General features: G+C 42.3%; 1 protein-coding gene across 1 annotated transcript; it reads left to right on the top strand.

The window, feature by feature from the left end:
- The first annotated feature begins 5566 nt into the window (after positions 1–5566).
- On the top strand, positions 5567–23763 carry cax2 (cation/H+ exchanger protein 2). Its single transcript, XM_041889468.2, has 20 exons — positions 5567–5747; positions 9317–9490; positions 9650–9756; positions 14082–14190; positions 14362–14478; positions 14677–14738; positions 16611–16775; positions 17704–17895; positions 18102–18201; positions 18321–18462; positions 20238–20421; positions 20574–20673; positions 20888–21021; positions 21215–21252; positions 21407–21519; positions 21597–21742; positions 21835–21929; positions 22130–22208; positions 22574–22682; positions 22984–23763. The coding sequence occupies exons 1-20, from the start codon at positions 5696–5698 to the stop codon at positions 23055–23057; spliced, it is 2292 nt and encodes a 763-aa protein (XP_041745402.1). The 5' UTR covers positions 5567–5695; the 3' UTR covers positions 23058–23763.
- The last annotated feature ends 2758 nt before the right edge of the window (positions 23764–26521 follow it).

Raw genomic sequence — 26521 nt, 5'->3', positions numbered from 1 at the left:
AAAGTATTGAGAAACTTTTGTTATTGACCAAATACTTATTTTCCACCATAATTTGCAAATAAATTCATTAAAAATCCTACAATGTGATTTTCTGGATTTTTTAAAATAATTTTGTCTGTCATAGTTGACGTGTACCTATGATGAAAATTACAGGCCTCTCTCATCTTTTTAAGTAGAGAACTTTCACAATTGGGGCGACTATTGAGTGGCGAGTGGTCTAAGGCACTGTCGGTGTGCTGTGACTAGAGATCCTGGTTCGAATAGCTCTGTCGGCCGGTGGGGAGACCCATGGGGCGGCGCGCAATTGGCCCAGCGTCGTCCAGGGTAGGAGGGAATGGCGGAGGGATGTAGCTGTTGATAGGCATGGTGAGTGGTGAACGGGGGATAAAAATGTAAGTCGCTCTGGATAAGAGCGTCTGTAAATAGAAATGTAAATGTAAATGACTAAATACTTTTTTCCCCCACTGTATATTGGCAGCCTTGCACCTTTCTTAAATAATTCCCTATTTCTTCTAGAATACGTGAAAAATAAATGAAATAAAAAGTTTAGTTTCTACGCGATTTTATTAGATTGTCAACATTGCAGAACCACCAGAAAATGCTTATTGTAGCCATCAATGAGCTTGCTGCACCTTTCTATTAGCAATTTGGCCAACTCTTCAGCTGCAAACTGCTCCAATTCTTCAATGTTTGAGTGGTGCCTTCCACCAACTGCTGTTTTCAGATCTCGCCATAGGTTTTTGTTGGGATTCAGATCTGGACTCATCGCTGGCTCTTCCAGGACAGTCCAGTGTTTATTCTTGAACCATTCCTGGTTGCTTTTTGTTGTGTGTTTAGGTTGTTGTCCTGCTGGAAGACCCACAACCTTTAACAGAGACCCAGTTTTGGGGCACTGGGTTGAATATTGCACTCCAAACACCTTGATAATCTTCTGATTTTATGATGTCTTGCACACGTTCAAGGCCCCCAGTAGGCCAGTACCAAAGGCAGCAAAACAACCCCACAGCATTATCAAACCTCCCCCATGTTTCCTTGTAGGGAGGGTGTTATTTTCTTTGAATGATTCATTTGGTCATCGGTAAACAGAGCTGATCTGTATTGCCAAAGAGGTCTAATTTTGTTTTATTGGTCCACATAACATTTTCCCAGGATTTAGGCTTGTTTAGTTGGGGTTTTGCAAAGTTCAATGGGGCTTTCCTGTGTCTCTTTCAGCAGTGTTGTTTACCAACAACCAAATGAAGCATTCATAGAAAATAACACCCTTCCTACAATAAAACATGGGGGAGGTACGATAATGCTGTGGGGTTGCTTTGCTGCCTCTTGTACTGGGGGCCTTGAAAGTGTGCAAGATTTACAATCCAATAACAATGTTGACAATCCAGTAACAATGTGTGGAATGTTTTTTTCCAATTTTAACTTATTTTGGAAGAAAAATGAAATTATTTAAGAAAATATATTTGGCAACCATGTCAATCTTAAATGCTCATAAGGGCTCTACAAGGTCACTCCATCCCTTCCTGTCTTGGGCTAAATTAAACACCTTTTTCTAGGTGATCCCTAGTCTGGTCTTGAACTGGTCTTGATGGTATGTGAGGGCAGGTACTGTAGTCATAATTGCTAGTCATAATTAGTTTTTACTGCCACACCTGTTTTCACTGTAACTATTGCTAGATATGTACAGTGATGATAAACTACGAAAAATTTAACAATATTTCACAGGCAAAATATTTTTATTTTTATTATTTCTCCAACCAAATTAACGTAATTATGAGACTCCTCCCTCCACCATGATATTTAGCAGGTGGTTCCACACTGATGCCATGCATTGTTTATGAATGCAATTAAGGCCTCCATTCAGCTACTGGCCTTTTTCCATGCTGGCATGGCAGTGTGCAGCAACTGCTATAGCCAACCAAATTCAAGAAAGTGTACAGTATTATATAGAGCCATTATTGCATGGAACTCTGTTCCATCTCATATTGCTCAAATGAACAGCAAACCTGGTTTAAAAAAACTGATAAAGCAACACCTCACGGCACAACGCCTCTCCCCTATTTGACCTAGATAGTTTGTGTGTATGTATTGATATGTAGGATTTATTTTTATGTAGTTCTGTCCTTGAGCTGTTCTTGTCTATTAATGTTCTGTATTATTTCATGTTTTGTGTGGACCCCAGGAAGAGTAGCTGCTGCTTTTGCAACAGTTAATGGGGATCCTAATAAAATACCTAATACAGTGGCTTGCGAAAGTATTCACCCCCCTTGGCATTTTTCCTATTTTGTTGCCTTTTTGGGGGGTTTGTATCATTTGATTTACACAACATGCCTACCACAAAAAAAACAGAACTAGAGCGTGCATAACTATTCACCCCCCCAAAGTCAATACTTTGTAGAGCCACCTTTTGCAGCAATTACAGCTGCAAGTCTCTTGGGGTATGTCTCTATAAGCTTGGCACATCTAGCCACTGGGATTTTTGCCCATTCTTCAAGGCAAAACTGCTCCAGCTCCTTCAAGTTGGATGGGTACTGCTGGTGTACAGCAATCTTTAAGTCATACCACGGATTCTCAACTGGATTGAGGTCTGGGCTTTGACTAGGCCATTCCAAGACATTTAAATGTTTCCCCTTAAACCACTCAAGTGTTTCTTTAGCAGTATGCTTAGGGTCATTGTCCTGCTGGAAGGTGAACCTTCGTCCCAGTCTCAAATCTCTGGAAGACTGAAACAGGTTACCCTCAAGAATTTCCCTGTATTTAGCGCCATCCATCATTCCTTCAATTCTGACCAATTTCCCAGTCCCTGCCGATGGAAAAACATCCCCACGAGCATGGATGCTGGGGCCACCAGCCATGCTTCACTGTGGGGATGGTGTTCTCGGGGTGATGAGAGGTGTTGGGTTTGCGCCAGACATAGCATTTTCCTTGAAGGCCAAAAAGCTACATTTTAGTCTCATCTGACCAGAGTACCTTCTTCCATATGTTTGGGGAGTCTCCCACATGGCTTTTGGCGAACACCAAACGTGTTTGCTTATTTTTTTCTTTAAGCAATGGCTTTTTTCTAGCCACTCTTCCGTAAAGCCCATCTCTGTGGAGTGTACGGCTTAAAGTGGTCCTATAGACAGATACTCCAATCTCCGCTGTGGAGCTTTGCAGCTCCTTCAGGGTTATCTTTGGTCTCTTTGTTGCCTCTCTGATTAATGCCCTCCTTGCCTGGTCTGTGAGTTTTGGTGGGCGGCCATATTCTTTCCATTTTTTAATAATGGATTTTAATGGTGCTCTGTGGGATGTTCAAAGTTGCAGATATTTTTTTTATGACCCAACCCTGATCTGTACTTCTCCACAACTTTGTCCCTGACCTGTTTGGAGAGCTCATTGGTCTTCATGGTGCCGCTTGCTTGGTGGTGCCCCTTGCTTAGTGGTGTTGCAGACTCTGGGGCCTTTCAGAACAGGTGTATATTTACTGAGATCATGTGACAGATCATGTGACACTTAAATAAAGTCCACCTGTGTGCAATCTAACAAAGTATGTGACTTCTGAAGGTAATTGGTTGCACCAGATCTTATTTAGGAGCTTCATAGCAAAGGTGGTGAATACATATGCACGCACCACTTCTCCATTATTACTTTTTTAGAATTTTTTGAAACAAGTAATTTTTTTCATTTCACTTCACCAATTTTGACAATTTTGTGTATGTCCATGACATGAAATCCAAATAAAAAGCATTTTAAATTACAGGTTGTAATGCAACAAAATAGGAAAAACACCAAGGGGGGTGAATACTTTCGCAAGCCACTGTAAGTTGCATGGACTCACTCTGTGTGCAATAAGTGTTTAACATTCTTTTTTTATGACTACCTCATTTCTGTACCCCACACATACAATTACCTGAAAGATCCCTTAGTCGAGCAGTGAATTTCCAACACAGATTCAACCACAAAGACCAGAGAGGTTTTCCAATGCCTCACAAAGGACACCTATTGGTAGATGGGTAAACATCAAAAAGTAGACATTGAATATCCCTTTGAGCATGGTGGTTATTAATTACACTTTGGATGGTGTATCAATACACCCAGTCACTACAAAGATACAGGTGTCCTTCCTAACTCAGTTGCCGGAGAGGAAGGAAACCGCTCAGGGATTTCACCATGAGGCCAATGGTGACTTTAAAACAGTTACAGAGTTTAATGGCTGTAATTGGAGAAAACTGAGGATGGATCAACAACATTGTAGTTACTCCACAATACTAACCTAATTGACAGAGTGAAAAGAAGGATGCCTGTACAGAATAAAACAATTCCAAAACATGCATCCTGTTTGCAACAAGGCCCTAAAGTAACACTGCAAAAAATGTCAAAGCAATTTACTTTTTGTCCTGAATACAAAGTGTTATGTTTGGGGCAAATACAATACAACACATTACTGAGTACCACTCTCCATTTTTTCAAGCATAGTGGTGGCTGCATCATGTTATGAGTATACTTGTAATCGTTAAGGACTGGGGAGTTTTTCAGGATAAATAATTAACGCAATGGAGCTAAGTATAGACAAAATCCTAGAGGAAAACCTGGTTCAGTCTGCTTTCCACCAGACACTGGGAGATTAATTCACCTAAACCAGCAGGACAAAAACATAACCATAAGGCCAAATCTACACTGGAGTTGCTTACCAAAAAGGTAGTGAATGTTACTGAGTGGCCGAGTTACAGTTTTGATTTAAATCTGCTTGAATATCTATGGCAAGTCCTGAAAATGATTGTCTAGCAATGATCAACAACCAATTTGATAGAGTTTAAATTTTGTTTTAAAGAATAATGGGCAAATGTTGCACAATCCAGGTGTGGAAAGTTCTTAGAGATTTACCTAGAAAGTCTCACAGCTGTAATTGCTGCCAAAGATGAGTCTGACATTTATTGACTCAGGGGGTTGACTTATGTACTAAAAAAATTAGTGTTGTATTTTTCATTAATATTGTACTAATGTTTGCAATTTAAAATCCATTTTAATCCCACTTTGTAACACAACAAAATGTGGAATAAGTAAAGGGGTGTGAATACTTTCTGAAGGCACTGTAAATGGATCAGAATCATAATTTAATGTAGTGTACATATCAAAGATAGATGGTTATTGTTGTGCGTCTCACTTGTCTCACAGTGCCAGACACCACACCATGACTAAACGGCTGGGCCTCTCACAGGCTGTCAAATGCATGCATAGGCTGTCTTTGAGACTTCCTCTGGTGAACGTTTTGGAGAAGTTTGCGGTCTCTGAGAGCACACTTGCACACAAACTCTCTCTCTCTCTCTATGATAATGTGATGCTCATCTTCAGTTCAGTATTCACACGTGAGTGGAGATTGCTGCACGTCTTCCTTTGTAAATTTGTAAAGGATGCACATGAATGCCCGATCGAGCGACCAAGAGGTAAGCATAGGCCCACTCAAACTGTATTAGAAGGAACGGAAAATTAATAGGAAACCCCCCCAGTTAATGGCTACATGCCTAGCCTACAACACAGCATACAGAGTGCAGCAATCACTACGCTTCCCACAATTCCATGTTGCCTAATCCGAACGCTCACAGAACTCTCGAGGGACCTTCACAGAATTCTCGAGCAGTCACACGACTAGGTTGAGCAAGAAGCGCGTGATGGAACCCATTACTATAACTGACTGAGACTGATCTGTCTCTCCAGCCCACACATGTCAATAGACACAGAGAGTCGACGGCGGAGATCAACCACCGACGGTCAAGGTGAGGGCGAGCCACATAGCCTATTATTGCTGTTGCTAGAGTTGTGCGATGCTAAACTTTTTTTAGGCTATGTACGCTAACACACCAGCCATATACTTAGTCTAGTCGATGTGCTTTAAAAAATATATATCAATGTCATATAATAAATAATCCTACTTCGAAATAATACCTACATGTTAATACATGCACATTAGGCTACAGTGTAATTTCAAGAAATTTAACAAAGAGAAAAGATAGGTGCATTGCCTATACTTTTTTGATAATGACTGTGTTACTACTGAATAAATCAATTATTGTCGTGGTTACTTAAATCAAAATCAGAGAATAAACCTGTGACGTATGATCACACGGAATAGGCTACAGGTTAGGCCAAATACGGCAGATGGGGTTATTGATCAGGGTTTCATTTTACCATCCAAAGGCATTGTATGCAGCCGGCAATACACTGGTATCCCCCGTGGACCGGTTCCTACCTACAACGTTCTCCATTATTTTATTTATTTTTGATTTCACCTTTATTTAACCAGGTAAACCAGTTGAGAACAAGTTCTCATTTACAACTGCGACCTGGCCAAGATAAAGCAAAGCAGTGCGATAAAAACAACAACACAGAGTTACATATGGAATAAACAAAAACAAAACGTACAGTCAATAACACAATAGAAAATCTATATACAGTGTGTGCAAATGTAGCAAGTTATGGAGATAAGGCAATAAATAGGCCATAGTGCAAAATAATTACAATTTAGTATTAACACTGGAGTGACAGATGTGCAGAAGATGATGTGCAAATAGAGATACTGGGGTGCAAATGAGCAATGTAAATAACAATATGGGGATGAGGTAGTTGGGTGGGCTAATTACAGATGGGCTGTGTACAGGTGCAGGGATCGGTAAGCTGCTCTGACAACTGATGCTTAAAGTTAGTGAGGGAGATAAGTCTCCAGCTTCAGAGATTTTTGCAGTTCGTTCCAGTCATTTGCACCACCATGCTAATGGTACTTCCTGATGTTGCGCCTAGTCCCCTGTAGCTCAATTGGTAGAGCATGGCGCTTGCAACGCCAGGGTTGTGGGTTCGTTCATCAAGAGCTGATGTTGGGCAATTAGGCCTGACTCACAGTCGGCGTTCCAATTCATCCCAAAGGTGTTCAATGGGGTTGAGATCAGGGTTCTGTGCAGGCCAGTCAAGTTCTTCCACACTGATCTCGACAAACCATTTCTTTATGGAACTCGCTTTGTGCAAGGGGGCATTGACATGCTGAAACAGGAAAGGGCCTTCCGCAAACTCTTGCCACAAAGTTGGAAGCACAGAATCGTCTAGAATGTCATTGTATGCTATAGTGTTAAGATTTCCCTTCACTGGAACTAAGGGGCCTAGCCCGAACCATGAAAAACAGCCCCAGACCATTATTTCTCCTCCACCAAACTTTACAGTTGGCACTATGCATTGGGGCAGGTAGCGTTCTCCTGGCATCCACCAAACCCAGATTCGTCTGTCGGACTGCCAGATGGTGAAGCATGATTCATCACTAAAGAGAACGCATTTCTACTGCTCCAGAGTCCAATGGTGGCGAGCTTTACACCACTCCAGCCGTGTGCGGCTGCTCATTCATGGAAACACATTTCATGAAGCTCCTGACAAACAGTTATTGTGCTGATGTTGCTTCCAGAGGCAGTTTAGAACTCGGTAGTGAGTGTTTCAACTGAGGACAGACGATTTTTACGCGCTTCAGCACTCGGCGGTCCCGTTCTGTGAGCTTGTTTGGCCTACCACTTCGCAGCTTAGCTCCTAAACGTTTCCACTTCATAATAACAGCACTTACAGTTGACTGGGGCAGCTCTAGCAGGGCAGACATTTTACAAACTGACTTGTTGGAAAGGTGGCATCCTATGACGGTGGCACGCTGAAAGTCATTGAGGTCTTCAGAAAGGCCATTCTACTGCCAGTGTTTGTCTATGGAGATTGCATGGCGGTGTGTTTGATTTTATACACCTGTCAGCAACTGGTGTGGCTGAAATAGCCTAATCCACTAATTTGAAGGGGTGTCCACATACTTTTGTGTATATATAGTGCATGTCATTGTGTGAACACACCTCAATGTACAATATGACCACACTGCTTCTTGCCTTTGTGGTGACATTTTTGGACAGATGCTATAAATTAGCCTTTAGTGTAACGTACCCTCTGCAGTGTTGCAAGATTCATTGTAAGTATTAGTCTCTCAACTAAGCTGATCTTTCCTCAGCAGGGTTCACAGCAGTAACTGTGGGACCAGGGTCTCATGTCTCTGCAGCCAAGCTACTGTAGCCTACACATTACAGGCCAGCTGACAATCACAGCACTAGCATCTGTCACTGTGTCAAGGGGCATGTATGCTGCCAGCCTCCTGTGGCAGGATTCTGTACTCTCCTATAAGAGAGACATGCTGTACACGGCTGGTAAACGAGACTAGTATGCTACAGACCTGCTTTAAACCAGAACAGGTACGACAGCAACCTGGTTAGGTTTTATTCAAGGTTACTACTCATTTTAGTCTAACACACATTGCTGTGTTTACGCAGTAGTTCTTTTTCCCCATGGACAAATAATGTCACTGAATGGTAGTGGGTACTGTAAGAACCTACTACCAGTAAGACACGTCTCACAGGTATGATCTTTCAGTGTTAAGGACAGGAAGTGCCCCTGTTTGTGGCGGGCGGCCTGCTAGTGTTAACATTGGATAACATCTGTCTGCCTCGTCTGTTTACAGGAATCAATGAATGTTTGTAACATGCAGTTGAAACTGTATGACCTTAAGGGGACATTGAGGACATTGTGGCAGAAAGATGGGGAAGTTCAAGAACATAGTCTGTTTTTGTACTGGTAAAGGGAAGTGAAACTAATCCTTCTGTATTTTACTCAAATCAAATCAAAGTTTATTGGTCACGTACACAGTTTAGCAGGTGTTACTGCATGCCTACTGTGACAATATGAGAAGCCTTGGTACAGAAGAACAAGTCAGGGGAACATTAGATCACACTTTGGCCTAAGTGCATTGCATGACTGCTTACTTGGATGAATAAAGGTTAAATAAATAAAGTGTAATGTATTGGGTCATAAAGTTTATTTGCCACCATCAAGCACATTCTGAAAATCCACGGTGGAGGGAATTGCTCATCATAACGGACCAGGCAGGCAGGCACGCCTGTGTTGTTTCCGGCAGAGTTTTGTCTCAGTGAACAAGCCCAGCTTTTGTCTGTCTGTGGCCGTCTGTCTGTGTCTGTCTGTGGGAGGAGGCAGTAATTAGAAACAACAGCTCTTGTTATGGTCAGTATACAGCGCAGACGTAGACAGAGACTTCAGACTTAGTTATGACCAGCACAAGTGTGTTATTACTGAAATCACATGCCTCTCCTCCTCTTCCAGACATGAAGTACAGGGTCATTGTCTCTGACCTCTGGTCTTAACATGTCTCTCTAGTTCCACCAGAACACCACACACTAGACCAGTGTTTATGAAACTCTTTGGGTCACGGCCAGAACCTCTTGTGCCAGTGCTTACATCTCCTCCCCTCGTCCACTCCCTGCAGATTCTCCATGGGACCGAGATCCCCAGGGGGGGCACCTCCACAGGCCACTGTGTGACCGGCTGTGTGTGGCCAGCCTGCACTCAGAGCTGAGGGATGCCTGCACCCCCTCGCCTTCCCCCTCCCTCCTCCCTGGACCAGGTGTATACACGCCAAAAAGACCATCCACACACACACGTGAGTACAAGGTCCCGTCCCATTTTGATACTATAGCACTAGGAGAAGAGAGGGCGCTAAGGGTTGAAATGGAACCGGGCCAGAGATTAACTTTTGGTTGTTATTATTAACCTCAATAGAGTTGGATTGTAACATGATTGAATAAATCTCTCCCTTCAGAACTCAGCGCCCATGCCTCTGATGATGTATGGGAGGATGCCACCAACAAGACCACTATCAGAGCAGAGAATGAAGTGGAGGCCAACAAACTAGCCAACAACTACAGGGTATAGTACAGTATAGTATATGAAGCAGAATAAACAAAATTGCAGATTAATTAAAGATTGTGATCCATCCCAGTTGTGTTTATTTAAATGTATTTATTTAAATGTATTTAAACAGGGAAATCCCATTGAGACCAAGGCCTCTTTAACAAGGGAGCCCTGTACACAATCATACAAATTCACAATATTTACAATTTCAACACAATAAAAACATACAATATTTACAAGCAATTTAAGAAAAGTAAATTACAAAACATGATCCTGAAAAACAAACACATTCCTCAGTAAAAAAGTAATCAACCAACCATCTGAACTGCCCTAGCGGCACCAAAACATCCAACTTTATAGAATTCTGGAGATCATTCCACAAGTAAGGTGCAAAATAAACTAAACGCAGATCTACCTAACTCAATGGAGACCAAAAGGATCTCCAGAGTTGGCCATTCCTGTGATCTGGTCTGGTGACTCGTATGTCTGTAATTTAACAATGAAGTAAGGTATAGCAGAAGTTTGCTCAAGAGGGCTTTATAAACAAAAAGAGAGCAGTGCATTGATCTACAAGATTTAAGAGAATGCATACAGGATGCAGTGTACTGAACCTATCGCTGGTAATAAAGTGTTGTGCACTATAATAAACTGTGTCCAATGGCTTCAATACAGTGGCAGCTGCATTCATATAGACGATATCACCACAGTCTAAAGCCGAAATGAATGTCGACAGAATTATTTGTTTTCTGCTATTTAATGAAAGGCATGCTCTATGCCAATAAAGGAAGCCCATTTTAATTCTTAACTTAACTAACTCATCAAAATGCTTTTTGAAAGGTATCTGGATTGATGAAACGCTATTTATAAGAAGGGGCATGATCAATGTGGGCACCATCCAATGAACATATGCATAAATCATCAGATACATTTTCAGGCTTTTTGGAAATAAATAACATATACTTATTTTTACCTGCATTAAGTACCCATTTCAGTTCAACAAAGGCTTTCTGCAAAGCAAAAAATATAGATTGTAGTTCTGAAAGTGCCTTGTCAACAGAAGAGGCAACAATACACAACAGTATCGTACGCATACAAGTGGAAGTTACAATTTCTTACAGACAAATCAATATTGTTTTATATAAATAGTAAAAATTACAGGGCCCAAAATCTACCCTTGGGGACACCTTTAGTAATATTACATTTTTTTACATTTTTTGTCATTTAGCAGACGCTCTTATCCAGAGCGACTTACAGTTAGTGAGTGCATACATTTTTCATACTGGCCCCCCGTGGGAATCGAACCCACAACCCTGGCGTTGCAAACGCCATGCTCTACCGAGCTACACGGAAACGTGACATAACACCATCAGAAGAAACACATTGTGTCCTGTCTGTCTGGTCGTTTTCAAACCAAATGCAGGCTGCCTAACGCAGGCCAATTTCAGACAGTCTACGAATGAATAATGAATGGTCAACAGTGTCAAAAGCCTTAGACAGGTCTATAAAAAGGGCATTTACCACCAAAGAAGCAGCAGATATAGTGCTGTGACCTAGCCTGAAACCAGACTAATGGACACTTAGAATACATTTTGAAGCCAGAAAAGATCTAAGATGAGTGTTGATTAAAGATTATAAAATGTTCACGAGGCAAGACAGTTTAGAGATCAGGCGATAATTATTCATGTCAGAGGGGTCACTACCTTTTGTGGAGAGGGATCATATGGGCAGCCTTCCAGACCCTAGGGATAGCACCCAAGATAATTGCCAGGTTAAAATGTGTCAATGATTCTACAATTAGGGGAGCAGAAAGTTGCAGCAAGAAAGCATCAAGCAAATCAGGGCAATTTACATCCATTTCTGGACTTATAAATTAATGATATGTACCCATTGATCTTGAAGAATATAACTTAAAAATGCCTCATGAATTTAGGTCAACTGTCATACCCCATCAGAACCCAAAATATGAGCTTGTTTTACTCCAGTGTTTGTAAACAAAGCAAATGTAAACGAACACTGTATAGCCCCTTTCCTGCAGTCAAATGACAAAATCGCCCTCTAGTGGCCTCATAGATTGAATGTTATTGATATTTTTCATAATTTAATAATTAATCAACATTATTTTTAAAAAACAACGCCGAAATATGGTGTTTCTATGTCAAACAGTTTTGTTATATTTCAGTCTTCTGTGATGTCCAGTGCATTCGGAAAGTATTCAGAACCCTTTACTTTTTCAGTATTTTGTTACATAACAGCCTTATTCTAAAATGGATTAAATAAATACAAAATTGCATCAATCTACATACAATACCCCATACAGACAAAGCGAAAACAGGTTTTTAGACATTTTTGCACATTTATAAAAAATTAAACAGAAATACCTTATTTACATAAGTGTTGTGACCCTTTGCTATGAGACTCGAAATTGAGCTCAGGTGCATACTGTTTCCATTGATCATCCTTGAGATGTTTCTACAACTTGATTGGAGTCCACCTGTGGTAAATTAAATTGATTGGGCATTATTTTGAAAGGCACACACCTGTCGATATGAAGTCCCACAGTTGACAGTGCATGTAAGAGGAAAAACCAAGCCATGAGGTTGAAGGAATTGTCCGTAGAGCTCCGAGACAGGATTGTGTCGAGGGACAGATCTGGGAAGGGTACCAAAACATTTCTGCAGCATTGAAGGTCCCCAAGAACACAGTGGCCTCCATCATTCTTAAATGGAAGAAGTTTGGAACCACCAAGACTCTTCCTAGAGCTGGCCACCCGGCCAAACTGAGCAAACGGTGGAAGAAGGGCCTTGGTCAGGGAGGTGACCAAGAACCCGATGGTCACTCTGACAGAGCTCCAGAGTTCCTCTGTGGAGATGGGAGAACCTTCCAGAAGGACAATCATCTCTGCAGCACTCCACCAATCAGGCCTTTATGGTAGAGTGGCCAAACGGAAGCCACTCCTCACAGCCCACTTGGAGTTTGCCAAAAGGCCTTTCAGACAATGAGAAACAAGATTCTCTGGTCTGATGAAACCAAGATTGAACTATTTGGCCTGAATGGCAAGCGTCACATCTGGAGGAAACCTGGCACCATCCCTACGGTGAAGCATTGTGGTGGCAGGATCATGCTGTGGGGATGTTTTTCAGCTGCAAGGACTGGGAGACTAGTCAGGATCGAGGGAAAGATGAACGGAGCAAAGTGCAGAAAGATCCTTGATGAAAACCTGCTCCAGAGCACTCAGGACCTCAGACTGGGGTGAAGGTTCACCTTCCAACAGGACAACGACCCTAAGCACACAGCCAAGACAATGCAGGAGAGGCTTCGTGGACAAGTCTTTGAATGTCCTTGAGTGGCCCAGCCAGAGCCCGGACTAGAACCTGATCAAACATCTCTGGTGAGACCTGAAAATAGTTGTGCAGCGACGCTCCCCATCCAACCTGACAGAGCTTGAGAGGATCTGCAGAGAAGAATAAGAGAAATTCCCCAAATACAGGTGTGCCAAGCTTGTACGTCATACCGAAGAAGACTCGAGGCTGTAATTGCTGCCAAAGGTGCTTCAATAAAGTACTGAGTAAAAGGTCTGAATACTTATGAAAATGTGATATTTAAGTTTGATATTTATTATACATTTGCAAACATTTCTAAAAACCTGTTTTTGCTTTGTCATTATGGGGTATTGTGTGTAGATTGATGAGGAGAAAAAAACAATTTAATCCATTTTAGAATAAGTCTGTAATGTAACAAAATGTGGAAGAAGTCAAGGGGTCTGAATACTTTCCGAATGCACTGTATATAAAGTGTAACTTTGGGATGCAAACTCAAAATGGAATACATTTCAACTCTATATCTGACATGGTACAGGTGTCTTATTTTCTTTAAGCCCATAACCATGTGTGTGAGGTGTATGCTTTTGTTTCAAAGTAGATTTGTTTAAGACTACCAAGAAACACTCTGTGACCCTGATTCAGCCCACTGCAGTAAAAGGTTAAAAACAAGGTTAAAACTATAATTTTGATATCATGGATGGTCAGTCCTTGCATCCATAGCGGTCTTTAAATTTGAGAGTTGTTACATTTCTCCAGCCTTATCCCCCCCGCTTTTTACTGAAACAGTGGTGGAGAGAACTCTTTGTTACTGTTTTAACTGCTGATTGCCACTAAGCAGGGTGTCTAGCACATCACAAGTAGAGAGGGGTTGAAATTAAAACAAATATTCACTAAAAGTTGAAGTTAGAAAGTATGTTTTGTACAGTGCAGGTTCAAGTGAACTGTCTAAATCATGTGTGCACATTTACTCTCTCTGTGCATGTGTGTGTGCGCGCACATGAACGTGCATGTGTGTTTCAGTTTGGATTTAGGAAGTGGAAGAGTCATGTGACGGAGCGTCCCTTTGAGGACAGGTCAGATGTGGTCAAGGAGCTCTACTCAGAGCTCAACATCATCAAACCACACACCGGTGAGTGTATGTATTTGTGCTTGTACTTCTAAGGAGGAAAAGTAGTCAACTGTATAGACGTCACTGATCCTCAGTACAAATCCTGAAGTCCTCAATCATGGCTTGTTGTGTATAGGACTTCATGGCATCATCACTAATTTCTCTGTTGTCTGTGTCTCTATGTGGTGTTAGGTCATCTGATCACCTGTGGGAATGTGATGTATGTGTTGTTGTTTGGCTGGTGGGTGTCTCTGATCTACCTCCTGGTCAGCATACTGATGTTCATCACCATCATTGGAGTACCATACGGTATGGATATCCATTAGTAGTACTGTTTTTCCTTTTATTACAACCATTTTACCGTTTTTACTGAGATGAAACCTTTGTATCTTGTGGAGGGTGGGATTATCACGTACTGCCATCCTAACATATGATTCCTTTAGATATGATTGATTCTCCCTCGCTCTCTCTCCTCGCTCTTTCTCTCTCGATCTGTCTCCCTTTTAGGGAAAATGTGCTGGAAGTTGTCTTGGTATTTCTTATGGCCATTTGGGAAGTCCATACAGGAGGTACAGTAATAAGTGTTGTGTCCATCAGATTGCTTCCACTGGAAAATATCTGTTTAGAGGAAGTCAGCTAAAACTGTTAAGACACACATCCTCAGTTTCAGCTCCTGTCTTCACTCTGTCTGTCTGTGGTGGCTGTGTAGTAGAAGTCCATGTTTCCTGTCCCCACCACAAGCCATTCACCTCATAACACCCACTTAATCTGACTGGTCATTAAAGGCAAATGTCCACAACAATCATGTAGACTTAAAGGTCTATGTTATCGAAGCATGTAACATAGCTAGAATATGCAGTGGGGAGAACAAGTATTTGATACACTGCCAATTTTGCAGGTTTTCCTACTTACAAAGCATGTAGAGGTCTGTAATTTTTATCATAGGTACACTTCAACTGTGAAAGACGGAATCTAAAACACAAATCCAGAAAATCACATTGTATGATTTTTAAGTAATTAATTTGCATTTTATTGCATGACATAAGTATTTGATACATCAGAAAAGCAGAACTTAATATTTGGTACAGAAACCTGTTTGCAATTACAGAGATCATACGTTTCCTGTAGGTCTTGACCAGGTTTGCACACACTGCAGCAGGGATTTTGGCCCACTCCTCCATACAGACTTTCTCCAGATCCTTCAGGTTTCGGGGCTGTCGCTGGGCAATACAGACTTTCAGCTCCCTCCAAAGATTTTCTATTGGGTTCAGGTCTGGAGACTGGCTAGGCCACTCCAGGACCTTGAGATGCTTCTTACGGAGCCACTCCTTAGTTGCCCTGGCTGTGTGTTTCGGGTCGTTGTCATGCTGGAAGACCCAGCCACGACCCATCTTCAATGCTCTTACTGAGGGAAGGAGGTTGTTGGCCAAGATCTCGCGATACATGGCCCCATCCATCCTCCCCTCAATACGGTGCAGTCGTTTTGTCCCCTTTGCAGAAAAGCATCCCCAAAGAATGATCTTTCCACCTCCATGCTTCACGGTTGGGATGGTGTTCTTGAGGTTGTACTCATCCTTCTTCTTCCTCCAAACACGGCGAGTGGAGTTTAGACCAAAAAGCTCTATTTTTGTCTCATCAGACCACATGACCTTCTCCCATTCCTCCTCTGGATCATCCAGATGGTCATTGGCAAATTTCAGACGGGCCTGGACATGTGCTGGCTTGAGCAGGGGGACCTTGCGTGCGCTGCAGGATTTTAATCCATGACGGCGTAGTGTGTTACTAATGGTTTTCTTTGAGACTGTGGTCCCAGCTCTCTTCAGGTCATTGACCAGGTCCTGCCGTGTTGTTCTGGGCTGATCCCTCACCTTCCTCATGATCATTGATGCCCCACAAGGTGAGATCTTGCATGGCGCCCCAGACCGAGGGTGATCTGGTCTTGACCATTGTGGAGAGGTTGGCGTCTGTTTGATTGAGTGTGTGGACAGGTGTCTTTTATACAGGTAACGAGTTCAAACAGGTGCAGTTAATACAGGCAATGAGTGGATAACAGGAGGGCTTCTTAAAGAAAAACGAACAGGTCTGTGAGAGCTGGAATTCTTACTGGTTGGTAGGTGATCAAATACTTATGTCATGCAATAAAATCCAAATTAATTACTTAAAAATCATACAATGTGATTTTCTGGATTTGTGTTTTAGATTCCGTCTCTCACAGTTGAAGTGTACCTATGATAAAAATTACAGACCTCTACATGCTTTGTAAGTAGGAAAACCTGCAAAATCGGCAGTGTATCAAATACTTGTTCTCCCCACTGTAGCTAGATTGTTGAACATTGTTGAACATGTGATGATTTATAGGGCATAGATTAGACAGACAGACATTGTCCACAAAGAGAATGAATGTTGTATCTGGGCTAAACTCTCCTGTGTTCCCCCTCTAGTTGGGAGGAGGTGTGGGGAGGTGCTGTGGGAGGTTCCCCCACTGTGAGGCCATCCCAGAGGATGTGGAGGACAACGAGGACGCTTCTCCCATCCTCCTGCCATCTCCCACTGAGGAGCCCATCCCAGACCTGCTACAGGGGCCACTGCAGCACAAGCCCTACTGGGTAAGAGTGTGTGGATGAATCCAAAAGGTTTTATAGTGTGATTTGGGGGTTTATATACATTTGCGGACAAATATATTGACACCCTTGCACTTTTCTTAAATAATTACCAATTTCTTCCAAAATAAAACAAACTTTTGGTCACCACCCCTTGTTATTGGATTTTCAACATTGCAGAACCAATTTTATTTTCGTAAACTTAAGTTTACACATTTAATTTAGAAAATAACGACAAATGGCATGGACAATATTATTGGCAGTCCAGAGCTAGTACTTGGTTGCACAGCCTTTGGCCAAGATAACTGCAGACCAACGCTTCTTGTAGCCGTCGATGAGCTTGCTGTACCTTTCTACTAACCTTTGATGTTTATTTACTTTTTCTTTACGCACACATTTTTGTGGTCACCCTCCCTTCACATTTCTCACTGTCAATCGTGAATGATCATTTTTCAAGTTTTACTGGTGAAACGTCCATGCAGCACCTGCATACAGTAGCATAGCCTACCTGTGCTTAGTTTCAATCAAAGCACATATTTTGCCTAGTGGCACACACTGTTGAGTTTTGGCGACATGAGGAAAATTCGACCCTTCGCACAATCATCCTAAAATCTCATAAGAATTGAGGTGGTGTTTTTTGTCTTAGAGTAACTTTATACTATGCTATTATATTCGGTTCTGTTATGTAGAATACTATCATTATGTGATATTGCAGACATTGATTCAGCTTTGATCTAACTTTATTAAACGAGCACCATTTCCCAGAGTAGCCTGTTATCTACGAGTAGAGCAGAGACTGTGCGTAAAGTAGAGTATCCTGCACATGCGCAGAAGTTTCAAGTCTTAGCTGTCGGGAAGAGGGGTCCAGAAAAGTCAGATCCGCAGCCACTCCGTATAATGTATACCTATTATCTGTCTCCTCTATCCTGTGTAGCATCGTGTGAGCACATATGTGTGGCTGCTGTTGGGATATCCTTTGCTGGCTGTGGTTCACTTCCTGGCCTGCCTGCTCTCCTGGCTGCTGGTGTTCACCATTCCCGTGGCCAAGATGAACGCCCGGACCCTGGCCTCCATCCTCCTCATGCCCCCCGAGAACCTCTCTATCTCCACCTGCTCAAGGAGGAAGGTAGGGGCAGGCAAGGCGGACAGGGCGCTGATCATTTAAGCATTCAAGCTATGCAGGCTTTTGTTCCAACCCTGCTGTAACACACGTGATTTAGCAAATCTAAGGCCTTGGTGAGCAGCTGATAAAATGAATCATATTTTCTAGATTAGGGCTCAGTAAAGAAGCCATGTATTATTACTAACTGTAATACCCTGTATGACTTCCAGCCTCAAGGTTGTGAGACTCGAGCGCTGCTGTGCTGCTACCACGCGGTCAACTGGTACTACTACAAATACACTGTGGATGGGATCAATGTGTTCGCTGTCAGTATCCTTTCTCACAAGGCCTATTGTGTTGGGGAAAAAGGACTAGGCTGGGGTTCTTTTTGGACCAGTCATTTGATTTACATTGAGTTTACTTGTTGATTTTCTTAACCCCTTCATCAGACCTCCTTCCCCTGGTGATAGTGTCCCTGGTGATTGGTTATGTAGATAAAGGAAACCAGTTTGCCAGCTCTGAGGTCAAGTTTGCCACAGCAGTCGGCTCCATCATTCCTCTGTCCTACTACATCGGCATGGGCATCGCCAGGTCAGCACAAGCACTCACACACACACAAATACTGTAGGGGAGAGTGGGGTATGTTGAGCCAACCTTGTTGGTCAAATTAACAATTTGACCAAATATTTAGGAAGAGGTCATCAATTCATGGAGTCTGCGAAGGAAGAAACCACATGGAAAAAGTGGTAAACAAGTTAGGTCCAAAAAACTGATTTTCACCAAGTCAAATTAATTTATTGTGTTAGAGGTTTCATGATGCTTGTATCTAAACCAAAGTAGAGATTTTTCTATACATCAGTTGGGGTCTCTATAAGCTTCAATATGAGGTCCTTAACCTATCATGAAAGTGCATCCTTGTAGCTGTGTGGGCTAATATAGTCAAAATGCTTGCCTTGGGTTAAGTTTAGCCAATGGCCATGGGGTAAGTTGAGCCAAAGGCAAGTTGAGCAAGTGTTTTCTTCCCAGGCGTAATGCAAGTCATTACCGCTGGGATATGAGGTAACAACAGGGCCTGGCCTATGTTAAGTGTACAAAAAAGTGTTTGTTAGGTGTTAATGTGTTAAAAGATTCTTAACCCTATCAGTCCCGAGGCCCCAGCAAAAATCGTATTTTCATTTATCGGACTTTATTTTAGCTGTATGTCCAGCCCTTATATTTAGCCTCACAATGAAGTGTTTTACCATTTTCAGGACATCCAGGGCTACACGTAGAACACAAAACAATTTGACATAAACAGTTGCATTCATGAGTTTTATTGACAAACCTGATAAAAAATGAATTTATATGAATGATGTAAGTACAGAAATGATTTGCTCATTGGGAAATGCATATAGAACTAGTCAGTGACAACTGTGTGGAGTTTGTGACAGCAACTATGTGAGCTTATTACAGTATTATATGTCCTGGGATTTCCTATGATCTTCTATGTAGAAGAACCGCTTACCTTCGAACGACTTGAGTGTAGCTTGTGAGCGTCATAGAGCAAAACATGTTACCTGTTACGTGTGAGTCTCAGCTTTTCATGGTTAGCTTTTAATAGTTTTTAGCTCAGACCATTCAGACTCTACAGAGGTTTTTGTAAAAAGACCCGGCCCCGGGCCGCTTCGGGATATGTCGTTGTCTCACAAACACCGCTCTAGCTCAGCCCCCGTTAATGGTTGGTATCTACAGATGCAGAAGAAATGGACAAATCCAATGGTACAACCCAGAAGTATGTATGTAGCTCATACACACTATGTTTAAAAGGGTTTAGAAGTCCAAAACTGCGTAACGGTGGGACTCATTGGGTTGCCTCATTGGGTTAAAATGATTCAAAGACAAAAAAGCGATTTTGGTTGTGTTGAATTGTGTTTTGGAAATAAGGATAGACATGGTTTTAAAAAGGCAGTGATAATATTTCATTAAGTACAGAAATGTGCAGGCAGCTTAAGTTACCCCATACCCAGGAAAAGTTGTGCCAAGAGACTACTTTTTTTGGACAAGCTATTTTTTCAAAACTGTAATGTTTACATTAATTCTGATTTATTTCCAGGGATACACAACATCCTGAAATATATGTAGATATCTTTGTTAGAAAGGATACACTATTTCCCTTGACAGAGTGATGCTGAATGAAAAAAATGGCTCAACTTACCCCACTCTGCCCTACATATTCTCATAAACAAACATGCATACGGTACATGTATACTTGAGAAGAGCAAACATGACTAGAATACTCTTATTACCCTTCCTTATTTTAAAGCTGAATAAAAACAATTGGTCACAACAAAGAGTTATATGAACAATGCCCCCTATCCCTTCTGCAGTATCTCTGCCCAGAGTAACTTTGCGGTGGGGGCAGTGGTGAACGCGACCTTTGGCTCCATCACAGAGATGACCTTCTATATCACGGCCCTGCTGAGGGGTCACCGCGCTGGTAATGCCTGTCTGCAGGAGATAGTTAAATCTGCCCTCACCGGCACACTGCTGGGCTGCATCCTCTTCATCCCTGTGAGTCACACACACACACACACACACACACACATAAACACACACACACACCTAAACACACACACACTGAAATGTCTCTTTTTCCTTCTTCCTCTCTTTTTTCCTTACTCCTCCCCCCTACCACCCACTCTCGCTCACGCTTTCTTCTCTAGGGGATCTGTATGATCATAGGAGGGCTGAGACACAGGGAGCAGAGGTTTAACAGTCGTTCAGCTGGGGTCAGTTCTGCCTTGCTCTTCATCTCTGTGGGAGGTGAGACCAGACCTCCTCACCACCAACCCCTCACTCCGTCCTCACTCCTCACCCTGTACCCAAGACCTTCAACTCTAAACCACAACTCACCTCCTCCAACCCCTCACTCCGTTCTCACCCCGTACCCAAGACCTCAACTCTAAACCTAATCCCCACATATTCTCAAAAAGGTTTTATTCCCCTGGCTCACCCTCTTCTCATCCTGTCTCTGTAGGTGTGTTTGCCCCCACGCTGTTCTCTAAGGCATATGGGAACCTGGTGTGTGACAACTGCACCAACTCCACGGGGGGCAACGCCACCAGCAACACCAGCGGGCCCTTCGTCTGCCGCAACTGTCACTACGACCTGGTCAGTAACACTTAGTCACGCTCACACACAGCACTGGATACAATCAAACTGTAACACTCTTAGTCATCAACGGACACATTGTCAAACTGTAATTTCGCAAAGTAACAGAAACACTCTTCTGTATAGTACTGTAGCAGACAGTCGTCTGGCACTGAATATTTGACCTGACGATATATTTCCGTCTTCCCAACAGAGTGAGAACAACTACACCTTGTTCCACAGCCACATCGAGTGAGTGTTGAGAGAGGTTCTGCTCCAAATTATTCATACTTTTTTGTAACTCAATGATCTGAGAGTGCTGAATTTTTTTTTTTTTAAAGAGTATACTTCTGTAAAAGATTTTAATACACATCTTTATCCCCTTGTGTATGTTTGTGTATCTCAGGCCACTGGTGTACACAGTCTCCTTCCTTCTGCCTGTTGCTTACATCATTGGTTTAATCTTCACACTGAAGACACACTCACACATCTACGACATTCACGTTGGCGAGGGACAGGGTAAGGGTAAAATACACACACACGCACGCACAGTTATAAACTGTATAAGTAACAGCCATCCATAACTCTGTCTGCAGTGGCCGGTCACCATGGTGCAGTTGTCCACTGGTCTCGGTGGAGAGCTCTGGCCATCCTCATCATAGCCACTCTACTGATGTCAGCCTGCGCTGACGTTACCACTGAACACATCCAGCCCATACTGAGTCAGCCCAATATCTCCCAGGTACTGTACACAAACACACACACAATTGTCTTGTGATCTTGCTCTCCCTATTTCTCCTCTCGACCCTCACTCTCCCTCTCGTTGTTCATCAGTACTTCATAGGAGTGACGGTGCTGGCCATGGTACCTGAGATCCCAGAGATTGTCAACGGGATCCAGTTTGCCCTTCAGAACAACATCAGTCTGAGGTGGGTCCTCACTAAAAGAGGTCTCAAACAGTTGTGATGCTAGTGCCCTGAGTTTTTCCTAACCACATGGTCTGACCAGGGAAAAACTGCAAATGGTGACTGTCATAAGAGTAACCAGTTGGTTAGCAGGAATTCTGACCGAAGCGAGTGTTTGTGACGAGGAGTGACTGACTGCTCCTCTGTTGTTTTGTTTCTCCCAGCCTGGAGGTGGGCAGCTGCATCGCTGTACAGGTCTGCATGCTCCAGATCCCCCTGCTAGTTTTATTCAACGCCTTCTACGTAAGACACTACCCCTTGACTGTACCTATCACTAAATAACTAATCAATAATATAAGTCCAGTTCAGAAAGGAAACACCATGCAGTAGCAGCAAGCTGCAGCAGGATGTGTGAGCAGAACCTGGTCAGCTTAAATGGTGCACCAACTAAGGTAGGCGTGATTGTTACTAAAGTAGCATCTAGTTGGTGCAATCTCAGCTGAGGCGGACACTCAGATTCCCTTTCTGAATTGGCTTCGCTTAATTTATCATGGATGGATGAAGTTTTTTCATTTGTCAACTCACCCAAAGACCATAGTCATACCATAGGAGACTATAGAAAATACATATGTAAACAGACAAGTAATTTCCTGTATGTGTTACTACAGGATGTGGGCTTCGTGCTAATATTCTGTGACCTGCACCTGTGGGCCAGCATCTTCAGCGTGGTCCTCGTCAACTACATCTTTATGGATGGCAAATCGGACTACTTCCAGGGTAAGGGGTGACTGGAGGGTTTGCCTCAGAGCGCGCCATCCCAACCTGTATGCCTGACTGTTTCTGCATCAGCCGACATGACATTGCAAACAAGTGTTGTTCAATGCAGAAACTGTCAGGTACACAGACTAGGGTAATACATTAACACGTTGAAATTATCATTGATCAAGTCAAATCATCCTTGTCCATCTGTTGCCTGACATCATAGGATATTGATTATTTGCGCATGATAGAGAACTCCCCTCTAGTGGATTGTTATTTAGAAAACAAAGTGTGTAATTGGACTGTGTTTTCCTCTCAGGCACTGCTCTGGTAGTGGTTTACCTCATCCTACTGGCATCGTACTTCTTTGCTCCGTCGCCAGCCGGCTGCTGAGAGACTCATCTGCACATCAGCTTGTTACCTTTTACATCAGACTGAGTTACATTCAAGATTATTATACATTTTCTTTTTTACATTTCTTAGTTAAGTTACTTATGGAATTTAATATGGTGCTAGACAACATTTTGAAATTTCTCTGGACTGCGGTTCCAAAAAAATTCAAACAGTGGGTGAAGCATTTCAGTCTTGAACACTATAGTGTCGCTGTAGTGGTGGCAGTAACTCCAGCTAACAACATCTGTACTGGAATCCTCCTGTTGCACTCTACATTTAGTCACTCATTGGTTTCTGTAAAATCGGAATCTACATATTTTCTTAGAACACTTTGCTTATCTGAATTGACTGGTTTTACGCACCAACCAAACGTTAGAGTACTGTACTCCCACAAGTACATCCTTTGCTGTTTCATATTATTATTGTTGCATTTAAAACCATCACTGAGAATAGAAGCTATGCAAACTGGAGGACAACATTCAACTGTCAAAGAGCTTTGATTAATCGGTGTAAGGTTTGGTAAACTTCACACTGGACCTCGCTCCCCGGCTTTGGTTTGTTTTTGTTTTTGTACTTGTTTGAAAACCACTTGGGTGTTTTCACCAGCGTCTGTAAAGAAGGTATTTTTGTACATTTTAAAAGTGTTCATAAAGTCGAGCTTATTTTGTCAATTAATTCAAAGGAATAAATACATTTAATAGCCAAATGTGTGGGTGTTTAACGAGCCACAGTTGATTTGATAAATCATTCTGAAAGACCTTAAGGATTTGAAAATGCCACTAAAGGGCCTATCCAGACTTCAAGATCACTATGGTTAAGGGAACCTTTTTGAAATGTCAGCCACTTCACTTGCCAAAGTATGTCATCCACCTGACCCAATCATGACAATCATCCAAGTTGGACTTTTTCCTGCATTAAATTATTTTTTGCAATCAGATTAGATTAAAAGCGTTCTGAAAACTATACTGAACAAAAAAAAGATGCAACAATTAACAATTTTACTGAGTTACAGTTCATATAAGGAAATCAATCAATTTAAATAAAATCATTAGGCCCTAATCTATGGATTTAACATGACTGGGCAGGGGTGCAGCCATGGGTGGGCATTGGTCAGGCCCAGCCACTCCAATTGAGTTTTTCCCCACAAAAGGACTTTATTATTACAGACAGAAATACTCCTTAATTTCATCAGCTGTCCGGGTGGCTGGTCTCAGACGATCCCGCAGGTGAAGAAGACGGATGTGGAAGTCCTGGGCTGACGTGGTTACACGTGGACTGTGGTTGTGAGGCCGGTTGGATGTACTGCCAAATTCTCTAAAAATGACATTGGATGCGGCTTATGGTAGAGAAATTAACATTCAATTCTCTGGCAACAGCTCTGGTGGACATTCCTGCAGTCAGCATGCCAATTGCACACTCCCTCAAAACTTGAGACATCTGTGGCATTGTGTTGTGAGTGACCTTATACTGTCCCCAGCACAAGGTGCACCTGTGTAATGATCATGCCGTTCAATCAACTTCTTGATACGCCACACCTGTCAGGTGGATGATTATCTTGGCAAAGGAGAAATGCTCACTAACAGGAATGTACCAAATGAGAGAAATAAGCTTTTTGTGCATATGGAACATTTCTGGGATCTTTTATTTCAGCTCATGAAACATGGGACCAACACTTCACATTTTTGTTCAGTATAATACAATGCCGAAAGGGAGTCAGTTAAATCATAGATACATAGTACCTGGATTTTCAGGCCAAATAATACACCCGTCAAACAAGGTTAAAAAAAGTGCTTACAGTACATTTATTGATTCAAACAATTACATTACAAAACCTAATGGAGAGTCATGACAGCTTCATCACGATTGCCTTTAATTGTGCAGAGTCAGGTTCAGTTTCTCCATCCACATTCATTACAGCATGTGTAAAGTGACTTAATTCACAGGTTGACATGCAGAGTTCCAAAATCTATTACTTCCATAGATTTCCAACAAAACAATCCAGACCAGTGGGTGCAGTGTTTCATACAGAACCCCACAGTTTCCCAAAACGTATAATTATAGCAAAGGCACATTTCCCAAACCAACCCTTAGCCACACCCCTTGACACTTCTCGTGATCCTAAAAGATTTGAGTGGGTGTAAGAAACATGGAAGCCAAACCTAGTCTTCCAGATCTACAAGAAGTAGCCAGGGGCTAGAGGATTGGCCTGGATTTCAGACTGAGCACCAGTGTTCTGTGCAGAAACTATAGGATAAAAGAGAACCAGAGGTGACACGTGAGTTACATTCTAACTGACAGGGAACATGAGTGTGGGATATTAAATAAAGAGATTAAACCCAACATTGTTGAAAAGTGAAAAGGCAGAGTAGTGTTTTCATTGGTTTTTGCACCAGATAAATCTTCAGTTTGGTTTGTTAAAATGACCTGATGACACTGGTGAACATCTTTAAAAGCAAAAAATGGATTTTTGTTTAAAAAAATTACAGTGCCCAAATGCAGAAACCCAATATGGCGACCGGAGTATGGGCGTGTCAAAAGCAAAGTAGTGGGCGTGTTAAAAGGAAATTAGTGCTCTGCTATCGGTTACACCAGAGTTCCTTGGGGACCCCCAAGGGGTGCACGTTTCAGTTTTTGCCCTAGCACTACACAGCAGATTCAAATAAATCAACGCCTGATGAGTTGGTTATTTGTATCAGCCGTGTAGTGCTAGGGCAATACAACACCGGGTGCACTAGTCATTCGCTCCGGCATAAACTTGTCGTGTAGCCCAATCTGACATACAAAACGTCTTGAGTGGCAACAAATCTGCCCAATTAGCCGATTCGCTTACCATACACCCACTCCTTTCGACACACCCACACTCCGGTCACCATATTGGGCTGCACCATACTTGTCCAAATTAGTCTATAAAAATAGATTTAAAAAGTCTGTCCAACCAAATTCACAAGTTAAGGCTTCACTGTGCGTGATAGACACTCAAGGAGACCTGTGATGGACAGAATGGTTTGACCAAAAGGTCAGTAAACAATGTGGAAGGAGGATAACATTAAAAGATGAGCTAGTCAATGGCTCATATTAGTAAAGCATGGGGAACATAGAGACTGGTGGAGGCTATATGGACATTTCCATATTTTCAGGGACAAAAAAGCATGGTAAAAAGGAGAGAACTCTGTACAACCAATAGTTCAAAATAATCTGAAAAGGCACTAAATGAAATAAAATGGCATGCTCTTGGTTTCACTTTGGAGCTACAGTACAGTTTCACACAGCTCCCTCTGTGTGTGTGATCAGTGCGTCTAAGACTGGAAGTTGTAAGACTCGTACAAAGGCTCTAGAGAATCACAGTGATGTCACAGAGGGTTCACGTAGTCACACTGGCTCAAGAGGTGAACTATACAGATCAAGATTTGCCCTGCCTGTCCTAAATCAATGCCTTGCCCCACCAGCCTGCTAAATGAGACCTA

The sequence above is a fragment of the Coregonus clupeaformis genome, chromosome 11, assembly GCF_020615455.1.
Source record: "Coregonus clupeaformis isolate EN_2021a chromosome 11, ASM2061545v1, whole genome shotgun sequence".
Taxonomy (NCBI): domain Eukaryota; kingdom Metazoa; phylum Chordata; class Actinopteri; order Salmoniformes; family Salmonidae; genus Coregonus; species Coregonus clupeaformis.
The sequence above is the reverse complement of the archived record's forward strand: the minus strand, read 5'-3'. Positions and strand labels throughout refer to the sequence as shown.

Excerpts from the sequence above, each read along its gene's own strand:
- cax2 (XM_041889468.2), top strand. The coding sequence starts at position 5,696 with ATGTCAATAGACACAGAGAGTCGACGGCGGAGATCAACCACCGACGGT. Across the intron at positions 18,463-20,237 it reads ATCGGCATGGGCATCGCCAG|TATCTCTGCCCAGAGTAACT; the intron begins GTCAGCACAAGC and ends TCCCTTCTGCAG. Across the intron at positions 20,674-20,887 it reads GCTCTTCATCTCTGTGGGAG|GTGTGTTTGCCCCCACGCTG; the intron begins GTGAGACCAGAC and ends CTGTCTCTGTAG.